Raw genomic sequence first — 20,770 nt, 5'->3', positions numbered from 1 at the left:
GCTCTCACATTTTCTTGCCATACGTTTGGTGAATTTCTGCAAAACCGTTTAAGAGATAGCGTGATGTATGAATCACGATTGTATCCGCGCAATGACAATGAGCGAGTCCTGAATTGATGAAAAACATTCCATTAGTTTTTGTCCAGTGAAAGGACCCTTAAACCCTTTTAGACCCTAAAGGGATGTAAAGGGCCTGAGGATCTTAAGGGTCTAAGAGGTCTAAAGGGTGTAAGGGTCTGAAGGGTGTCATGGTCTAATGGGTTTAAAGGGTCAAAAGGGGTCTAAAGGGTACGTTCCAATAGTAGTTAAGGTCTAAATAATTTAAGGGGTGTAAAGGGCCAAAATGATCTGAAGGGTTTATCGGGTCAAAAAGGTGTCAGGGTCTAAAGGGGTCTAAAGTGTTGAAATTGTCAAAAAGATCTTAAAATATCTAAAGAGTCTAAAGTTCAAAGGGGTATGCAGGTGTAAGGAGTCAATAGGGGTTTAAAGGGTCATAAGGGGTCCAAAGGTCTGTGGAGTCAAAAGGGTACGTTCCAAAAGTAGTTACAGTCTAACGGGCATAAAAGTGTCTGAAGGGTCTAACTTTTTAAAGGGTCTAAAAGTCTAAAAAGTCTGAAGGAGTATTACGGGTACGTCTATGGGGTCTAAAGGGTATATCCCAGTAGTAATTAGAGTCTAAAGGATGGATATGTCAAAAGGGTCTTAAAAGGTCTGAGGGGTTTAAAGGGTCTGAAGGTCTTAAAAGTCAAGGGGCCTAAGCAGTCTAATGGGTCTAAAGTGTTGAAGAGGTTTTAAGTGTCTGAAGGAGTCTTAATGTTCTTAAGGGGTCTAATAATCTAAAGGGTCCACAAGGTCTAAAGGTGCAACAGGTACATTCCAATAGTAGTTAGGGTCTAAGGGTAGGTCTATAGGGTATTAAGGGGTCGATCGGGTCTTAAAAGGACAAAAAGGGTAAAAGGACTAAAAGGGACAAGAAGGGACTGTTGTGAGTACTGTCTCCTCTCTACCAACCCCCCACACCCTCCCCCCATGGCCAAACCTCAACTCTCTGTCCACCCCTTCCCCCTTTCTTTCCCGTTCTTCAAAGCAAGAGAGATTTAAATTAAGAGGTTAAATTATTGACATTAAGAGAATAATAATAATTTAAAAATTAAATTATGATTAAGATCAAATTAAATTAAGAGGTTAAATTGAGAGGTTTATATTAAAGAACAACGAAACATCTGGTGAGATGATGGAATCTCACAATATGTGATGGATGTACAAACATGAATTACATTTTGAGTTAATCACTAATTAGCTCATCATCTTACCACTTGGATGAAAATTAAATAAAAAGGTTCATTAGTTCTTGTGCATCAACATCCTGAATCATTATGCTGAGTTTCAAAACGATCCATTGAGCCGCCTCGGAGTTTTAGGGGAAAAAACAAAAAATGTCAATGGATCCACTGCCGGAAGGAAGGACCGACTGACTGAAGGACATTGTTATGGCTTTAACAGCTTTCCTTGACTTGGTCGTAGATGAGCTAATTATATATTTACTAGACGACCCATGAACCTGTTGGGTTCCCGTTGTGATGGCGGTTGATGAAAACAATCATTTCAAGAAAAAAGAAAGATAGCTCCAGCAAACTACACCGCTGAGGTTGTTTGCATTGATCAAATTCTCCCGAAGAGTACTTGACTGAATCGGGAATTGATTTTTTAATAATTTTTTTCGTTACCCGATTTGAACGAAACTTGAATCTGCACATCGCAGGCGAATGGTGAGTAAGGTGGTCCTAAAATTTTAGCGCTATCGTGTAGTGTTTTGGCTGTATTCGGAAACATATGAACATACATACATACATTCATACATACATGCAAGATGAGAGTTTTATTAATATATAGATTGCGTTGAGGTGTGGAAAATTACAACTCAGAGCAGCCGTATCTATGAATCTGCCTTGCATGTAATAATGAACAGCCTTTGTCATAAATAATAATGAACCAATTGTGCTGAAGCTATGCAATACAAATATCTGCCTGAAATGTACCTGAAATTACTTCTTGGAAGTGAATGCATGCAATTCTAGACCCTTGGGGGCACATTCAACATGACTGTAAGGACATAGAGCTCACCAGCGAGGCGATGATGGGTAGGAATAGTGTGGTTGTGGCTAAGTTACTGGCACACTGTGTGAACCCAGCGATGAGCAGACAGCAGATGATTGAGACAACAGGTGGAGGCAGAGCCTGAAGAGGTTCCAGCTGTTTTGAAATCCATAATGAGAGCCCCGATTTCTGCAGTCCGAAACACAGGAAATGTCTCATATAATCTGGTCTCTTTGGACCGTTTGCATTGATGGAGACTTGAGGCCACACAACAGTTATATCACAAAGGGTTATCCTAAACAAAACTAGTCCACTAATCGTTTTGCATCATAAAGACTTGCGAGTTAGGCAATGCGATCTTAGATGTCACGTTGCAGACAGCTCAGCTGATTCAACATCTACTCTGAAGAATGTCGTGGTACAGAAGTGCAAGTTATCTGCCACGATGACACCAGCTACATTTGGCTGAGAGTGGACCCCAGGAGCATTCCCCCCAAAAACTCTGCAGAGTTCTGGATTTTTGACTCATAAAAAGTTTTTCTTTAAGAAACAGGGATTGCCATTAAGTTTTGTTACAAATCATCGTAATAAATCATTCTATTCGCATAATTGTAATTTACGAGCTATAGTTACTCGTGTATAAATTTTTTTTCCCGTAAAACAAACAAACGTGCAAGGCTATTAAAAGCTGTTCAATAAAAAATATTACCTGTGCACCTTCGGCCAAAGCAAATCCACCACCGATGAGGAAGCAGACACCCCAGGACATGTTTCGTGAAAAGTGATTCCAGCTAAGTAGCACCGGCGGGGGTGGTTTACTTCCATCACCCACAAAGCCCATAGGCACTGCAAGGAAAGATGTTGATGAGGTTAAAAGAGAAGAAACAAACTGCAAACAGTTGCTTTTGGCGATTTCAAACACATCAGCTTGCAAACCTGCTAAGTTCTCAGCAAATATACCCGCATTGATGGGAAATCAAATGCGTAAATCATCATAAGTAACTTACTGTTGATCTTCCTCTGCAGCCCAAATGGAGGTTTGGATGGCAAAAAGAAAAGCATGAAGCCAACAGTGACAGCAACTGTGGTGTCAGAAAGGAGTTTCTTGCTGCAAAAGAACAGAAGATTGACATTAGTCTCATCCATAAGCAGCTGGCCTGATCGTGCAAGAGGAAGAAAATGAAACTAGAATTTTAATTGTGGTGGTGGTGCAAAACTGTGCAATCAATTTGTACTTTTCTCCAAAGAGGTCACCCCAGCCGGGCATAAATCCTGGATTCTTTGTAAGCCACAGTAGAGCGACAAGGACGAAGATGAATAGGATGCAGCTTTCTGGGTAACTAAGCACAAAGCAGGACAAAAAAAACAAGTCATTGGATTCCAGAAAAAAACAACAACAGCACATTATTCACTCATAGTCACTACGATTGAGGATCATGGGTTTCATTATGGAAGCTGCAAGATAGCCCAGAGAAATGCACACTTGCCTATGAGCTGAGCTGTCTAACCTGGTTTGAATCTCGACACAGCTATAAACTTTCATAGTGGTGTTTCATGGTTAGGGCAAGGCATCAATCGGTGTGCCACCCTTTGGATGGATGTTAAACCAGGAGTCCCGTGTGCCAGCATTAGTTGGCACCCTGGCTAAATTCCTGCCCTGTGATGGGAAGGCAATGGCAAACCATCCAGCATAACACAAAGGCCAATAAACTGCTTCAGCAGCACCAACGCTCTGTGAAGAGTATGGTACAGCTCATCATGAAGGATGCTCTTTAGTGGTATATGATAGTTCTCAGACCACGGAAAAAGGAACAAGTTGAGGTACATTCAAAATGCACCGCTCCCTTGCCAAATAAATAAATAACAAATCCTCCAGCGTGCGACATTGCCTGCCAGGGCACCTTTGGCACTCGGCGATGCTGCTGTGCTGCACATGAAGATGGAACTGGGAGGGAGCGGTGTACAATAATCGATTGATTAATTGCGTAATTAAAATAAACAAACAATAATCGTGAAATAAATAATTTCTTAATCAATTGGCTGATAGGATATCTAAATCACCACTGTTTCATCCGAATTTTTAACTTTTTGAAAATTAAGTAATTAATCAAAAAATTAATAATTAATTGATTTATCAATAAATCAAAAATATCCTTTAATGATAAATCACTCGGTCAATGCCATATTCAAATATCAGCTCCCGAGCTCAAAACGTGTCTGAGATAGTGGCCAGATGAGAAAAAAAGTAATTAATAAATCGATAATAATGAAGTAATTAACCAATTAATTGATTAATCAAAAATTAAAAAAGTGTTTTTGCCAAATTACTTGTTCACGATTGTGCCTAAATTTCAGCTTCCTCGCATAAAGGATGGCTGAGATATTGCCCGGACAAACAAACAAACAAACAAACAAACAAGCAAGGAAGCAAGAAAACAAACAAACAAGAAAACAAACAAAAGGAGTGAAAACCGAGTATGCCCTTTCGGTGCGCATCATCACCGGGCACCTTTGGTGCCTGGCAATGACATCATACATCACCTTGAGATGGAATAGGGAGGGGCAGTGTACAACATACAATATTCAGGAATAATGAATGTGCCTGGTGATGGATCCAGAAAGCTCAAGGGATATGGAAACCGGATCAAGTTTCCACAGACCTTTTTATAATGAAAGTGTGAAATTAAAATAGGTGATGATTTATTGGGGTTTTTTCATAACACAAACCTTACTGGACCCAACTTCTTCAACTCATCTGCAATGTATTTCTCAGCTGCTTTCTCGTTGTTTGATTTTCCTTTGAAACTCTGTTTGATATCCCTGATAGCAAGAGCACAGAATGAAATAAATGTGTGAAGGATTAAAATTATTAAAAATTTGAAGCAACTATCCTGAATGAAAGCACAGAATTTGTAAAACACTATGTGATGCTAGCAAAAGCACCAACAAGAAGAAGCAGTTTGTTGACAGCATGCTAATCTCTTATTACTCTGATGTTGCGCAAAACTACAAAGTTCGCTATCTCATATTTGACAGAAGACAAAATACAATACCAGTTCAAAACTGTGTCATATGGGATAAGATGCGCAAACAAATTCACTCTCGATTTCACATAAATACCCAAATGCACTTCTTTTCTGAAGGCAAGAAAAAGGATCATGCACGGGACCCTGCATTCCCCCCTCCCCCAACCAACTCCACTGCTCCCTCCACCCTCGAGACTGAACTCTGGTTTTCTTTAAAACAAGGTATGCATGTCGTTGTGAGGTGTTGACAAGTGAAGCTATTGGGTTGCCATGTGACACTGAACCAGGCATATCGAGTTGTATCATGTCAGTTGGGAGGGACTGATGCGAGTCATGTCCAATGGATCACTAATAGAACGTGGACTGCAGTGATATCTCAGATGGTTTGAAAAGCATTCAATAAACGGATACAAAGCTCCACAAACTACAACTATTGTACATTGAGGACAGTATATTTATTTGTTTGTTTCTGAAATTCAACTCAAATGAGCATTTCTATTTTCTTGGGTGGATGTAGGTTTCAGCATGCCTTACTTGAATCCAATGTAGAGCCAGGCCAGCCAAAACCAGGCAAACACCAAGAAGAGGCAAGCACAGGGAAGAGCAAAGGCCATCCACATACCGAAGGTGATGCAGTTACACCTCGGATAACGTCTGCAACATATGGAGGAAAAATGCTTTGAACCAACAAAACTGATGTAAAACCATAAATATTCGCAGGATGACTTTCTTATGCCACAAATGAACAAATTTGTATCCATACAGAAATCTATACTAAAATAAGGATGCCATGCAACTTAAAGACATGCACAGTACAGAGCCTTTTTCACATCAAGGACCTAAGTTTACATACAATTCCAGTGCGGTGGTTCTGACATCAATGAACCAAACAGCCACAATCTTTGTAAATACCATATATTTAAGGAATTGTGCATTTTATTTTTGAGAAAATTAGGACTTGTACTTCAGTGACTACAAGAGGCCATCTACAGATTGCTATACACCAATATGGAGGAATTTTTGACCTCAGCACACCCCCCTCCCCCCCCTTTCCTTTTTGCACCAGGTCCACAAGTTCCTAAACCCACCTTCCAATTTTGGGCATATGAGGTCGAAGAAAGGCACCTCATGCAAAAGGAACTTATACCCAGTTATGCATGTATTACAGAAAGTGTGAGGACATTTCGACGCAAACTAACATAGAATGACCTGTCGTTCGTTCGTTTTTGGAGTAATATTTAACCATGAAAGACCAAACAAAAAAAAAGAGCAATCAGAGATTGCAGACCCTCACCAGGACTTGTTTTGCTTGGTGTATTTTGTGTGACATTTATGTACTGGTGTGTTACATAATCAATAAGAGACATAACTAGAACTGCCACTTTATAACTGCTGGCAGTGATGACCGTGTACCAGGATGTCCCGCTTTGATGCAACCCCACTTTGATCGGACACCTGACCCTGACCCATAACGTTTATTATTATTATTATTATTATTATTGCTATGCAATTGAATTCAGAATTGGATTAAAATAAATTCAATTCAAATCAATAAATCAGCTGCTACTTTCATTTCAGGATTTCAGCTGCTACTCCTCTACTCTCAAACCCACACAGGCACAGCCAAGTGAGCCTTATTCAAAATAATGATAATAATAATAAAATAAAATAATAATTATAATAAAAACCCAAGTCAAAAAATTAAATAATTCTGGCTGCCAGACCATGTGTCCAATCGAGTTGAAATTTAAAACATGCATTCCTCATCATCAGTAGATCATAAATGTGAAGTTTAACATCGGTTGATTATGTAGTTCCAGAGAAAACATTATTTAATATTTTCTTAAATCCAATATGGCTGCCAAACAATGTGACATCAATTATTACTGAACAAACTTGTACACGCATGCCTTGTGAAACATTTGTGTGAAGTTTCCCCTCAATCTGTCTAGCCGTTCAGGAGAAGATTTTTTTTATACGTTTGTGGGTAAATCCAATATGGCTGACAAAACATGTGACCTATGACATCATATGTATGAACCTTTGTGTTCCTTGTGAATAGGTGGTCATGTGTGTAAAGTTTTGTCTCAACCTTTCAGAGAAATCATTTCAGAGAAGAAGATTTTTGAAGGCTTTAAAAAAAGACAAAAAATATATGGCTACCGAATCACGTGACTGATGATGTATGATGAAATGACTGATGACTGATGAAAATTTTTTTTTGATGATATTATCCCGAGATGATCCTTAAAAAATGTTCATACTGATCGGATGTAGCGTTCTACATATGCAATGACGACATAACGAAGGCACCTATGACATTAAAAAAAATCCACACTCATTCCCCATGAGGAGTACTTGCTATGTGCCAAGTTTCAATTTTTTCCTTGGTGCGGTTTCAGAGATACAGAGATCCAGTTTTTCCGTTTTTCCAATATGGCTGCCACACCACGTGACCTACGACGTCATAATTATCATTAGAACATTCTACATGAGTAGTCGCACCAATGGTGAAAATTTTGTCTCAATCCGCCAAGCAGTTGCGGAGAAAAACACAAAAGTTCTCTGCGGACAAACAAACAAGCAAACAAACAAACAAACAAACAAACAAACAAACACAAACGGACCCAAATGCAATACCTTCTACTTCTGCGAGGGTAATTATGGCCTCTATGAAAAGTGGAATTTTAAAAAGGAAACGCAATGACGAGGCGACTCCACTAAAAGTAAATCATTTTGAAAAAAAGAATATAGGACAATAAAAAGAAGAAAACAGAAGAATAAATGCCTCGACAGTTACAAAATATCCCTGATCTAAAGCTGAATGATTCTTCCAACGATAAGTTAAAATAGAAAACAAAGAAACCTTCCTCGTTTTTAGAATTTCAATGCATGCAAACAATGTTACATCACAATTCATGACCTTTTGGATCAACAATGAGCTGTGTGACACAAATATGACCTCACATGTGCTTCCATCCATTTCAGACAAGACATAACTGTCTTTACAGAAGTTGTCATGAAACTCACTAAAGTTACATTTGAAGAAAAGTTTTATCAGAAAATAATTGAAGTTTGATGATTTCATTTTTTACAGGGTCTAAAGGCCCGGTCACACCTTGACGTTTTAGCCAGCGATGGCAACGTATTAAAATGTATGTAAAACGCTGGCTTACGTTGAACTTTTGATGTTTTTTTTTTAAAGATTCGGACGTATTCATAGCGACTTGGTCTTATGTATAACGAATTGGTAACGGACACAGAACGTTTCGTTGTGTTATAGATAACTTATACCAACGAATGCTGAACCTGTTGTCGGCCTACACAACCGATGCCCAACTTTAGTCTAACTTAGGCATAGCGCGTTGCACGCATCGCCGACGATGTCGTGACGTAGCCTATTAAAAGGCTGATGCACAACGATTCGAATCATAACTGCCGTAGAAATGGAAGTGTCAACATCGCGGTCACACCTTGGCGATCTTGCCAGCGTATGCCGACCTAAGAAAAATGTGTCTAAAACGTTGGGGCACGTCAAATACGGTATGAGTAAGTTTGGTATACGTGAGTAGAACGCTAAAGTACGCTATCATACGTCGTAGTAAGTAGAGTACGTCAATAAATTTTAAACATGTTCAAAATTTTACGACGTACTCGGCGTATGACACACGTTCCGCATGCGATGGGGATAAGTTTTACACACGATATGTGGACGCTTACACACGTCCACAAAGGCTACTTATAAGCTACTCATAAGTCGAAACACGTCACGGTAATGTCTTTTTTACGCGAAACTTATTTCTAACTTATGTTTGACGTGCTTTGAACCAATTCTTTACGTAGTCCCAACACACATCGACGTATGTAGACGTATTCCAATGACGTCTTCCGGTCGACAAAAAAAAATAAATGAACGTGTTTCTAGCTTACAACTGCCATATAAAGACGTGTTCCCAGCAGTTTTGGGAATTGGTATATAAAAATGCTGCTCATAAAAGGGGAACCCAACAGTGTTTTCGAGTCCTTTTTGAGTCGATGTCCATGTCAGCAGTAACAGTATCAGTATCAGTATTAGTATTAGTAGTAGTTTGTTCATGTTGGCAGTAGTAGGTGAGTGTGAGGGGGAGGGTGTGGTTTAAGATGGATCATCCTTGCGTCCGCGTGTCCACAGGTAGGAGACATCTTTTCACCATTATTCGAAGTTCTTCGCGGCTAATTTTTTATGGGGCTTTTTCAACAATGAGCTATAGCTTGTTTTTACGATTTAGGTCTATTCATAACGGGTTGGACAAATGCACAATGAACTAATAATGTGCATAGAGCACTTTGATTACTTATAGATACGATATACCAACGAATAATTATCGTGAAGCCGGCGTTCACAAACTATGCCCAATGATAGCCTAACTTATCCATATCGTGCGGCAGTTTATCTTTGCCGGTGACGTAGGGTTTGCTATTCATAGGCTGCCACTCAACGATTTAAATGGCTGCATCTCCACTATTGAAAGTAGATGCTTGCGCTCAACAATTGGATTTTTTTTACACTCAACGACTTTTAAACGGTAGCACTCAACTATTTTCATTGTTTACAATGAACAATTTAAATTGCTGTCACTCGCCTTTGTTTATTGACGCTGGCGCTCGGAAATTTTAATTGTTTCTATTGAACGTGCTAAATCGCTCAAACCCCACTATTGAAAGTAGACGCTTGCGCTCAACAATTGGATTTTTTTTTTACACTCAACGACTTTTAAACGGTACCACTCATCTATTTTCATTGTTTACAATGAACGATTTAAATTGCTGTCACTCGCCTTTGTTTTTTGACGCTGGGGTTTGGAAATTTGAAGCGTTTCTTCTGAACGTGTTAAAACGCTCAAACTCGACTATTTTAAATAGACGCTGCCGATGGACAATTGGAATCATAGCCAAGCTAGACATCGAAGTGTGAACATCCTCGTCATGCCGAAGAAAAGTTTGAAGAATGCTGCAAATAAGTGTCCTGGCCGTGGCCGTGGACGCTGACGCAAGGACGATCCATTATACCGACGTCTTTCAGCCTATGAGTAACTTAAAAGTAACGTCTGTCGATGTGTGGCAACGATCGCGTAACGTGCCAACAACACGTTAATCATAGGTTAGAAATAAGTTTCGGGTACGCTAAACATTACCTCGGCGTGTCTCAACTTATGATTAACTTACAAGTAGCATGTGTTGACTTCTGTCAACGATCGCAGACCGTGCATACAACTTGTGGACAGCGTAGCGGAACGTGTGAGTCATACGCCGGCATACGTCGTGAAATTTCAAGCATGAAAAAATTTGAGGACAATCAAAAAGTACAACGTTTAAAGCCAGCGTACAACGACGTATGTCAGTGTTTTTCAGCGTGCTCTCAATGTTATCAAAACTTACCCATAACGTATTCAACGTGTGCCAGCGTTTTCGAAAAAAAAAAATTAAAAAAAAAATCGGCATACGTTGGCTAAAACGTCAAGGTGTGACCGGCCTTAAGCCTCATGGAAGAGCTGTCATCCAAATCAGACATACAGGTACACACAGGCAGACAGACAGCAAGCAACACAGAACTTGACTTCAGACAAAAACACTGACCGGTAACCTTGGGGAAAGTGACGTAACGTTCCGGGGCACTCTGGGTACCGGCGATGGCATCTTGTGATCCTGCTTTTTTCTCCACAGTTAGTGGGGCTTTTTTTTTTTTTACTACATTGGCAAGGCTTGGGGAAGAGCTCGCACACCGAACGGATCAGGACGAAACAGAAAAAAAACAGGATGCAAAACACATGTATGGAGAAGGAAAGGAGACAAAACTGGAAAATTTGGAGGGATTTGGGTGAAGTCAACAGTGGTTGAAAAGATCATGGTTTTGAATTGGGGATTATCTGAGATAGTGGCGAACAGCTAGTTTTCTTGAAGACCTGGAGGGAAGAATGAGATTGAAGAGGATGTGGAAGTTGATGAAATGAGTGGAGTGAATGCAAAGTGAGTGATGAATGTGTGATTATGATAGTAGATGATACATGGGGTTTCTGGGACGCCCATTCAAATGAATGGGGAAAAAGGGAAAAAAATTCTGGCCCAAGTCCCAAAAGCTCAAAATCGGAGACTCATTTTCTCCCCATCTATCCCCTTCCCTCCCATACAAGCAAATGTAAAATTGAGACTCATTTAATTTTCTTTTAACATTCATTTCTATCGATTATATTCACTTTATCTCTTCAAGCATGAAAGAAAGGGAAGTTAATTATCCCTCCTTCGGTTCTGTAAAATTGGGAAGTGCCTTTAAGAGCACAGTCGGGCTGTGAAAATGAGGAAGTATTCTGTGCCCATGTCTCTCATGGTTATATCTTAAATCATCAGAACACTAACAGAACAAAGTTTAGCTAAAAGCAAGCAAAAACAACTTTTAATAAATGGAATATATTTTAAACGTAAGTTTTATATGAAAGAAAAGATAAAATCTCTATTTCAGCCCTCACACCCGAACGAAGCCAAAAAAGGCCGGTCATATCCTTTGAGACACACCCTGAAAAACCCATTGTTGTGTAATCTCCCATGATGTCATCAACTCGGGCTATTTATTGCTTCGTATGGTTGGGCTTCGTATTTATTGCTTGGGCTTCGTATGTTTTGTTTAGAGAATGGATTGTGCAGATGATTCCTCCGATCCTGCAGATCAATCGTTTTCCCAAGATGAGAGGTGAGATCCTTGAACCAATTCATTATTTGTTGTTTTATACAGAATTAAATCACAATACAACCAATAATTATTGTATGTCTTTTTCTAACAGGTTGTCCCCAATAAGAACATCGTTGCTAACTGATTTTGAACATTCGGCGTTTGAATTTCACGAGGAAAGGAAAAAAATGAATGACTTCCTTAAAGACATTCAATCGTTCAGGAGAGAATTGAATGACATTTTTGTTTGGTGAAAAGAAGTCCTCTCATGTCCTCTGACCTTGAATGAGACAAGTCAAAGGTGAGAAATTCATTCATTCATTCTCTCTCTCTCTCTCTCTCTCTCTCTCTCTCTCTCTCTCTCTCTCTCTCTCTCTCTCTCTCTCTCTCTCTCTCTCTCTCTCTCTCTCTCTCTCTCTCTCTCTCTCTCTCTCTCTCTCTCTCTCTCTCTCTTTCTCTCTCTCTCTCTCTGTCTCTCTCTCTCTCTCTCTCTGTGTCTCTCTCTCTCTCTCTCTCTCTCTCTCTCTCTCGTTGACTCATTATTATTATTTTTTTTCAGTTTAAACACCTGTCTGCATGAACCAAATGCACAACTTAATCTTCTGGAGGAATCTGACATGACACTCAATCTTCTGGAGGTAAATGTTTTTTTTTTATTATTTCATTAATACCATAATATAATCATTTTTTATATACCCTAATTGTTCTTCACTCTTTGTTTTGAACAGAATATGTTGATGGAGTTTCAAAACCAAAACAAACCATCAGACTGCTGCAAAAGAAGATTTTGTTCAATGTTTTTACTTTTCTTTATTTATATATGCTTTCCTTATAATTATCTGATTTTGAATTACAAAAGAAGAATAAAGGAGATATAAAGGGGGGGGGGTAGGTGCGCTCCCCCAACGACCCACCACCCCCCTCACCCCTCTCCCCTCCCCATGTGTGTGTGGGGAAGGGTGGGGGTGGGATGAGGGGGTGGTGGGTCAAAGGTGGGGGTGCACAGCTGGGGGAAGTGATGGGGCTGGTATGGGTGGAGCTTGTGTGGGTGGAGCTTGTGTGGGTGGGTGGGGCTTGTGTGGGAGGGTGGGGCTTGTGTGGGTGGGGCTTGTGTGGGTGGAGCATTTGTTTAAATTAAATAAACATGTGTGTGGGGAACGAATAAACTAATCACTAATTATGTGGATATGATGGATGTGGATGTGGCTTCTGTGGGTGGGGTTTGCATTGGTGGGGCTTGTGTGGATGTGGCTTTTGTGGGTGGGGCTTGTGTGGGCGGAGTCAAAAAGGGGCGGAGTTTAAATAAATTTTCAATTTATCTTTGTCGTTTGTAATTCCTGTGAATAAAATGAACCTAAAATCTCTTCCCCTTTAAATCACATGACTTGTAAGTCCATGGGTTTTTGTCAATTTATCTTTGTCTTTTGTAATACCTGTGAATAAAATAAACCTAAAATCTCTTCCCCCTTTAAATCACATAATTTGTAAGTCCAAGGAACTGTACCGAAGACATTAACAATTTCAAAAAGTTTAATATTTGTCCATTGCTTGGTATAACCTTTTTCAAAATGACAATTCCACCTGTATATTCTTACTATATCACCAACTTTGAACTTAGGCTTTCTGACATTAATCTCTTTTTTCATATTTTAATTTTGTAAATGTATCTGATGGTTTAATTTTCGTTGAGGTATGAATCGTATCATTGTACTTATCGACAATGTCCTGAATTAAAGATAACCATTGTTGAGAACAGAGTTGAGTTAATTTTTTTTATAGTCTCTCTTTTAAAGTGCAATTAAAATGCTCAATAACAACTGCATTTCCTTCATTATTGGAACTGTATAATGTAATGTTGTTATTTTAAAGAAAATTCATAAATCTTGTGTTGTAAAACTCTGTACCCTCAGTCCACAATTTTTTTAGGTTTTCTCTTGCCTTTATTGAATATCTGTTGGATATTGAATATCTGAAAAGCTAACATAAGAGTATTACCTGTTTTGTTTTTCAAAGGGACAACCCACACATATCTACTCCTCAAATCAATAACGGTTAAAGCATACTTGTACCCCTTATCATAATTGAGTTCAATTAAATCAGCGGACCAGACATAATCAACTTCCTTTGAATAAACCTTCCTTCTATGAAACTTTTTGATTGTTGGTTTATGTAATTCATCAGCTAATTGCTCTTCAATCTAAATGACATCATTAGAGCCTATAAGTTTTTTTTAATTTCCAAGCCCAAGTTTCAATTTAGCACTGATCATCTTCTTCATGATGAACCTATCAACTTTTTCTCTCAAGGTTGGATTTTGTATCAGAGACAAATTATACAACATTTCTCTATCGGCTTCATGTTTTTCTTCCAACATCATGTTATTCCCGTAATCAATATCTTGCTTCATGCACACTTCATCAACACTATTGATAGGTTTGCTCCACGCTTTAGGATTGTCAGCCTCATCTAATCTTTTATTCAAGTTTGTTCCTGGACCACAGAAAGAATACCCTGGTAGATGTAATTCCCCTGGTATTCCAGTTGTTGTAAATTTACTTCTTGACAAAAACTTTTGTATATCTCCCCCTCGTTTGTGTTTGGTGATGAATTCACTCTTTTTTGAGCCACACAACAAACATGTACCTTTTTGTATAACCCTATTATTAATACTTTTAACATACGAGATATTTTTACACTCCTTTTTCTTTTTACCTTTGAGACAATAACTCATTTATTGATGTGAAAAATTCCTACAGAGTGCGAAAACCTTTTTAGTTTCCAACATGCACATTTGAATCTTGATTATTAAAACAGAAAGAATCCTTAGAAATGTCTTCACTCTCTCCTTCATTTATTTAAGGAAAAAAATGCAAAACTTTAATCAAAGTCAATTACACCAACAGCATCAATAATATAATCTTTTCCTTCTTTATCTCCACTTTCTCGTTTAAATCTTCTCCCTGAAATCGATGCTCATAGTCTTGACGCATATATTTCTAATAGACTTGCCAATTCTTGGTTTTCATCCTCGGTGCGTTGAGATTGATTTTTTTCTGTAATACCTTTGATGTTTTTATAATCTCACTGATTTCCATATTTTTATATTTATTTATTATCTCTCTTCTCCCTCTCCTCCATCTCTCTCTTCTCCCTCTCCTCCTTTTCTCTTCTCACTCTCTCTCTTCTCCCTCTCCTCCTTCTCCTTCTCCCTCTCCTCCTTTATTGTCACAGTTTCTTAAACTACTTCCTCATCCCTTACTCTCCTTGAACCACTTTCACCCCATAGAATATCATACATATACAGTATTCATCTGGATTCTGCGCTACTCTTGTATCAACAATTATTTTTCTCATAATGGGAAACCAATAAGAATTGTTGATGATTTCTAAAATAGTTTTATATTTCATTTCATAGAAGTTCATTTTTATTTAATATTTTAATCAAATCTCTATTTGTGGGTTTTTTAATATCAGTATAAGGCCAGTTCTTAAGTGAAAAATCCCCGTGTGTATGTTCCAATTTATAAGGAATGTAAAATCTAACACCCTTTTCTTGTAGGTATCCTTGAATGCAAAAATTATAATTTTCTTGAAGCCTTCTTGCTGTCATTTATGTATCAGAAATATATGACAGATTAATATGATGACACGTAATACCACCCCATCTTTCTGTTGTTAAATCAGTTTGTATTCCTTGACTTTGTATAAAATCCAATTTCCTTCCTTCTTTGTCAAATAAACTATTGCTTCACCATCATAAAATTTCCTATTCCTGAAATCGTGTATTTGTTGTTTGCTAATTGTGCTTCCACATATCTCCTGATTCTTACCAAGAGGATAATATTCTTCTTTATGAGACTGATAAAAATAGTGTAGTTCTTCTAAGTTGGATGAAAAAGACAAATTATATCCTAAATTACACATATTATACCTCCATTTCTCTATTCTCATATTAACTATACTTCCTTCTTTATAAAATTCAATACTAAGCAGATAATTGAATTTAATAAGAAAAGGTGTATGGTTTGTTGAACCAGGTGTTGTGGTTGTAAATTAGAGCCTGGTGTTGGCGCAGTGGTTAGGGCAGCGGCTTGGGATCCAAAAGGTCCTGAGTTCAAACCCCGTTGGGCCACTGAATTAATACACCAGGGGTTTGACTCAGACTGTCATCCTTCCGAGGTCGGCGAAATGAGCACCAGTATACTGGGCCGGTGTATACCCCGGTTAAAATAGGTGTACCATATCCCTGTGTCGTAAGAGGTGACCAGGGTTGCGTCAGGAAGGGCATCCGGCCTAAAACATGTGCCAAATCACTATGCGGATCATACGGATGATCCACTGTGGCGACCCCTAACGGGAGCAGCCGAAAGAAGAAGAAGAGGAGGAGGAGGAGTGTTGTGGTTGTAAATTCTACATGTTTAACAAAATGTGCCGTTTTATTTAAGGATATATATTGTGATCAATCATTTAATCTCACCAAGTCATTCGCGTCAATCGAGCTTGGATAATTTATTAATTTATAAACATATTTCATATTAATATTTTTTGCTATACTATATTTATATCGTTCAGCTTGTACCTTTGTGTAATAATTTGATAAATCAATATCCAGTTATTGGGATACACCAAAGATAGAACCATCTTTACCAATATAAGTCATTTATATTACATTAAAAATAATGTCATTAAAAAAAATGTATTTTTGTTGATTGAAATAACACATGCAGACATAATTGACCACAACACTTGGAATTTAATTCTTGGACTTGAAATGTTTGATAAACACCATTCTTTAAGAATTTTATTACTTCAACAGGTGGTGGAAGACCATAACTACCAAAATAATATTTGTCTTGACTATTAAAAATACAAACTCAATTAGAACCATTCCCATTATTATCTTCTAAGTTCATTATAATATTCTTTGTATGTTGAGACACTGTTAATTCATCTCTCATACAAATAACCACATTATGAACTTTTAATTTCTTACAATATTTGATAAGTTCTAAATTTGACATTGTATTCTTTCCAAATTCTTTAAACCACTCATCAATGCTCATTTATTTATTAGAAAGATATAATCCATTACCCCTTTTAGTTAATTTTACACCTGCTTGTGCGATAAAAGAAAGCATATCTCCAACGAACAATCTCGCTTTATCAGGCAGACTTTCAAGTTTTTCAGCAAAATCTACAATTACACCACTTCCATGAATTTGTTTCTCCAACTCTTTGTTTTGTCTTTCCAATTCTTTTTGAGTCCGGAGTTGAGCCTTCCTTTCGTTGGCAGTTTTCACCACTGCTGAAATACCACCCATCAATGCTCCAGCCACACTTAAACCAGCAAATAAAGGAATTAGAAATGGGAGAAATCCTCCACTCATCTCTCTTATTGAATATTTCTTCAACATTGGTTTTGACATTTTAATTTTAAGTGAGCCAGTATCGTTCAAGATTTTCACCTGTTCTCTTGTGAGCAAAACATCAATTCTTACTGCTCCTTTTCTCTGAATTGTATTAACGTTAATCATACAAGGCTTTTTATTTTGAATACAAGATAATAGTTTCTGAAGATTGATTTGATTAACATATACCTCAGTTGGCACTTTACTACTCATTTATTTATCAAAAAAAATTACATGAGACTAATCATAACACCATTATCTGTATTAATCTGTAATTCTGTTTCTTCCAAAAGCAAACAATATGTATCAACTTCTTCACTCTCTCCTCTTTCAATGTATAGGGATGTATCCACTCGATTATACTTTATCGTTTCCTTTTGAGCACTCAGTTCCATCACATAGATTGTATACAGACTTTTAAATGCTGTCATATCCAAAATGGGTTCTTATTTCCATTGATTTCACACACATTTTGGTAAGACTTGTATGCTTCAGCATAATCAATTTTTTCCCAATTAATTTCCAATCTATCTCGTGGATAAAATGTTCCATCGAGAGAAATGCGAAGTTGTTTTACCTTAGCATTATCACTCAACGCATTATTCTTATCAGTAGCAGTATCACCATCTGTTTTTTTTTTTAAATGAGCCACAGATATCATGGCTTTCTTTCCAGAACACTCAAATTTCACATGAAAGTGGTTTGGTTCAGTTTAACGTGTTGGCATCTTCTTTTAAGGTATGATACATTGAGTGGTTTCTTTGAGTTAAGTCTTCGATTCAACATCTCTTATGTTTTAAGATTAGGAGTATATTCATTAATATACCAACTAATTTCATCAATTAGAAATTTATTCTGAGCAGCAAAAGCATTAGACACACCAAAAAGTAATCTATTTTCATTATCATTCCTTTGCAGTTGAAATCTAATTTTAAGACCATACAGAACTTTATCATGATCACCAAATCCAAATATACCTTTAAGAGGAACTGCCACAGTAAAACTATTACCTGCTTTGTTTAATCATTATACATTCCTTTTATTTGACAATTTCCAGGGACTGTATTTGTTCCCATTACCATATCAGGAATAAAACCTTCGACAGCTCCCTTTCCCATTCTCTCACTAAATTAATATAGTGTAAATTTAATCATTTCAGATGGAGCAGAGACATAATCAACCACTTCAACTTCTTGTGTTCCAATATACAAACAAACAATATCAAACATTTTCCTGAAGAAAGCATTTACGAGTGTAGCATTTGTGGTATTCGTAGCCTTAGTGAATGTAAATTTACACAACAAGAAACTTTCCACTAGATTCAGATAAGTTTGTTGATTATTTATTTCAAAACTTTTTGTACCATTTGCATTCCAGTCTGTTCCACTTATGGCATTTACCTTGAAGTAGTCTTCTTTTTTAGTAGAGTTTGAGATGACAATGGTATCATCCAAATCATAGATACTATCAATTGCTTCCATACTTGTATTTATTTAGGAAAAAAGATGTTAAAACTTTTGAAACCCTGACCCAAGTATTTGAATTATTTTCTGGCGTTCTTTGGGGGACAACTGAGTTTTTCCTTTCTTAATTTCTTTTAATGCTTGCAATTTGTGAGATTCCTTTTGGGCATCTTTTCTACCCTTTATAGCACCCGCTACATTTCCCAGAGCAGAAGCAGTTGAACCAATTAGGTCTTTATGTTTAAGAATAGTTGAACCTCTACCCATTAGAGTATCAATTATCCCATCTCTTTTTTTTCTAAATTGATGTCCCACACCCCTTTGTCTCTTAGGTTTCTAGTATCCCCTACCAAGATACATACCTTCACCCTTGTAGTATGGGGAAAGGAACATCCCATCCACTGTAATTATTTTACGTTTTCCCAACTCGTGTTTCCTCACAATAACCATCGTATTTATTTATAGTCCAAGAGCATTAGGTCAAAATAGGCCCTAACCTGGACATTTTTGGTAACAAGCTGATTTTTTCAGGATAGGTCCAGGAATATGTCTAGAATAACATTCTAAAAGTCCTCATAAATCCTCCTTGAGTGTTTTCCGCAATCCAAGATGGCGTCCAAAATGGCCGCCTCTTCTGTTTTTCTCATAACTTTGCAAGCAGGTTTCCCCAAAACACACTTTAAATGTCTACATATATGTTTTGAAGTATGAGGAACTCATTAGAATACATCTTAAGAGATGCTGAAGCACGCAAGTACCAATAAGACCTCTTGAGTTCTTCCAAAAGTCCAGGCAGAAGCAGACGCCGACACCCTGATTGTCTCCACAGCACTAGCACTGGCAGAGTCAGAACATGTGCCAATTGCTGTCGTTGGTACGGACACAGACTTACTGGTAATGCTAGTTGCTCGGGCAACCTCTTCCACAGATGTGTACATGCTATGCCGCAGTAATCCTGTCACGGTCTTCAACATTCATGAGATTCAGCATGCCATAGGGGACACAAGAAATCACTTGATGTTTCTTCATGCTGTGACGGGATGTGACACGGTCTCTGCGATCTATCGTCAGGGCAAGCGTAAAGCTTTCAACATGGTGCACAAGAAGCGGGACTACGACTTGCTGGATACCTTCACAAACAGTGGAAGCACCCATGACGAGGTGGAAAAAGCTGGGGAAGGCTTCATTCTTAAGCTTTATGGAGCCAGCAGTTTTGAATCTCTTGATGACTACCATCACATCGCATACAAACGGGCAATCGGTTGCAGTTCCCTGAGTTCATCCTTTCAGCTAGAAAGTCTACCTCCAACTAGTGCTGCAGCAAAGCAACATTCATATCGCGCCTATCTTACCATCCAGGAATGGATGGGTAACTCCTTATCTCCAACAGAATGGGGCTGGCGATTTCAGGACGGGACTCTTACCCCGGTAGAAACAGACATTGCTGTTGCACCCGACACTTTGCTGAACATGGTGGCATGTGGGTGTAAACCAGATGGTTGCAGAAGCATGACATGTAGCTGCAAGAAATTTGGGCTCTTTTGTACCTCAATGTGCAGTAAATGCAGTGGTCTCAATTGCAACAATACAGCACCAACTCTTATAGATGCCGACGATGATATTACCCCAACTTCAGAGGACATCAACATTGAAGATACAGCATCCGACGATGAAGACAATGACTGATGCAACTAGGTGTGTGCATGCGTAAGGTAAAGATTCATCTGAAACTTTTGAGGTTTGAATCTCTAGCATGATCTTGTTTTGAATGTCTTTGCCTCTTGAAACAGGCTAAAACAGCAGTGTGTTGATAAGTGGCGGACATTTTGAGCACCATTTGAATTTCAGAAAGAACTTCAGCGGTTTTATTGTTTCCTTTGTACTTCAAAGTATCTGAATGAGTTCCTTATTTCTCAAGACATAATATATTTAGAGATTTAAAGTGCATATTGAGGTAACTTAGTCACAGGGTCATGAGAAAAACAGGAAATTGCAACCATCTTTGGTGCCATTTTGGATTTTGGGACTAGTTCAAGTAGTTTTATTGGTATAGATATGCGTGTTTCAAATCTG

At 38.1% G+C, this 20,770-nt stretch overlaps 1 protein-coding gene and 1 long non-coding RNA gene across 7 annotated transcripts in view; one reads left to right on the top strand and one right to left on the bottom strand.

Annotated features, from left to right (window-relative positions):
• The window catches only part of LOC147026530 (uncharacterized), a 255,794-nt gene that overhangs the window by 62,314 nt on the left and 172,710 nt on the right, over positions 1–20,770 (top strand). The window lies entirely within an intron of this gene.
• Positions 1–20,770, bottom strand: part of LOC147026531 (Na(+)/citrate cotransporter-like) — a 117,856-nt gene that overhangs the window by 14,755 nt on the left and 82,331 nt on the right. For all 6 annotated transcript variants that reach the window (XR_015058382.1, XR_015058381.1, XM_085881983.1 and 3 more), the window contains exons 6-11: positions 5,658–5,777; positions 4,825–4,917; positions 3,333–3,437; positions 3,105–3,205; positions 2,807–2,943; positions 2,125–2,286 (exon numbers count right to left, since the gene is read on the bottom strand). Coding sequence is in view for 4 of the 6 variants with exons in the window: in XM_085881983.1 (XP_085738109.1) it covers positions 2,125–2,286; positions 2,807–2,943; positions 3,105–3,205; positions 3,333–3,437; positions 4,825–4,917; positions 5,658–5,777 (718 nt within the window). In the remaining 2 variants the exon portion in view is untranslated. The remainder of the gene's footprint in view (positions 1–2,124; positions 2,287–2,806; positions 2,944–3,104; positions 3,206–3,332; positions 3,438–4,824; positions 4,918–5,657; positions 5,778–20,770) is intronic.

This window comes from Eptatretus burgeri, chromosome 5 (assembly GCF_056783735.1).
Source record: "Eptatretus burgeri isolate ZD-2024b chromosome 5, Ebu_testis_v1, whole genome shotgun sequence".
Classification (NCBI taxonomy): Eukaryota; Metazoa; Chordata; class Myxini; order Myxiniformes; family Myxinidae; genus Eptatretus; species Eptatretus burgeri.
The sequence above is the reverse complement of the archived record's forward strand: the minus strand, read 5'-3'. Positions and strand labels throughout refer to the sequence as shown.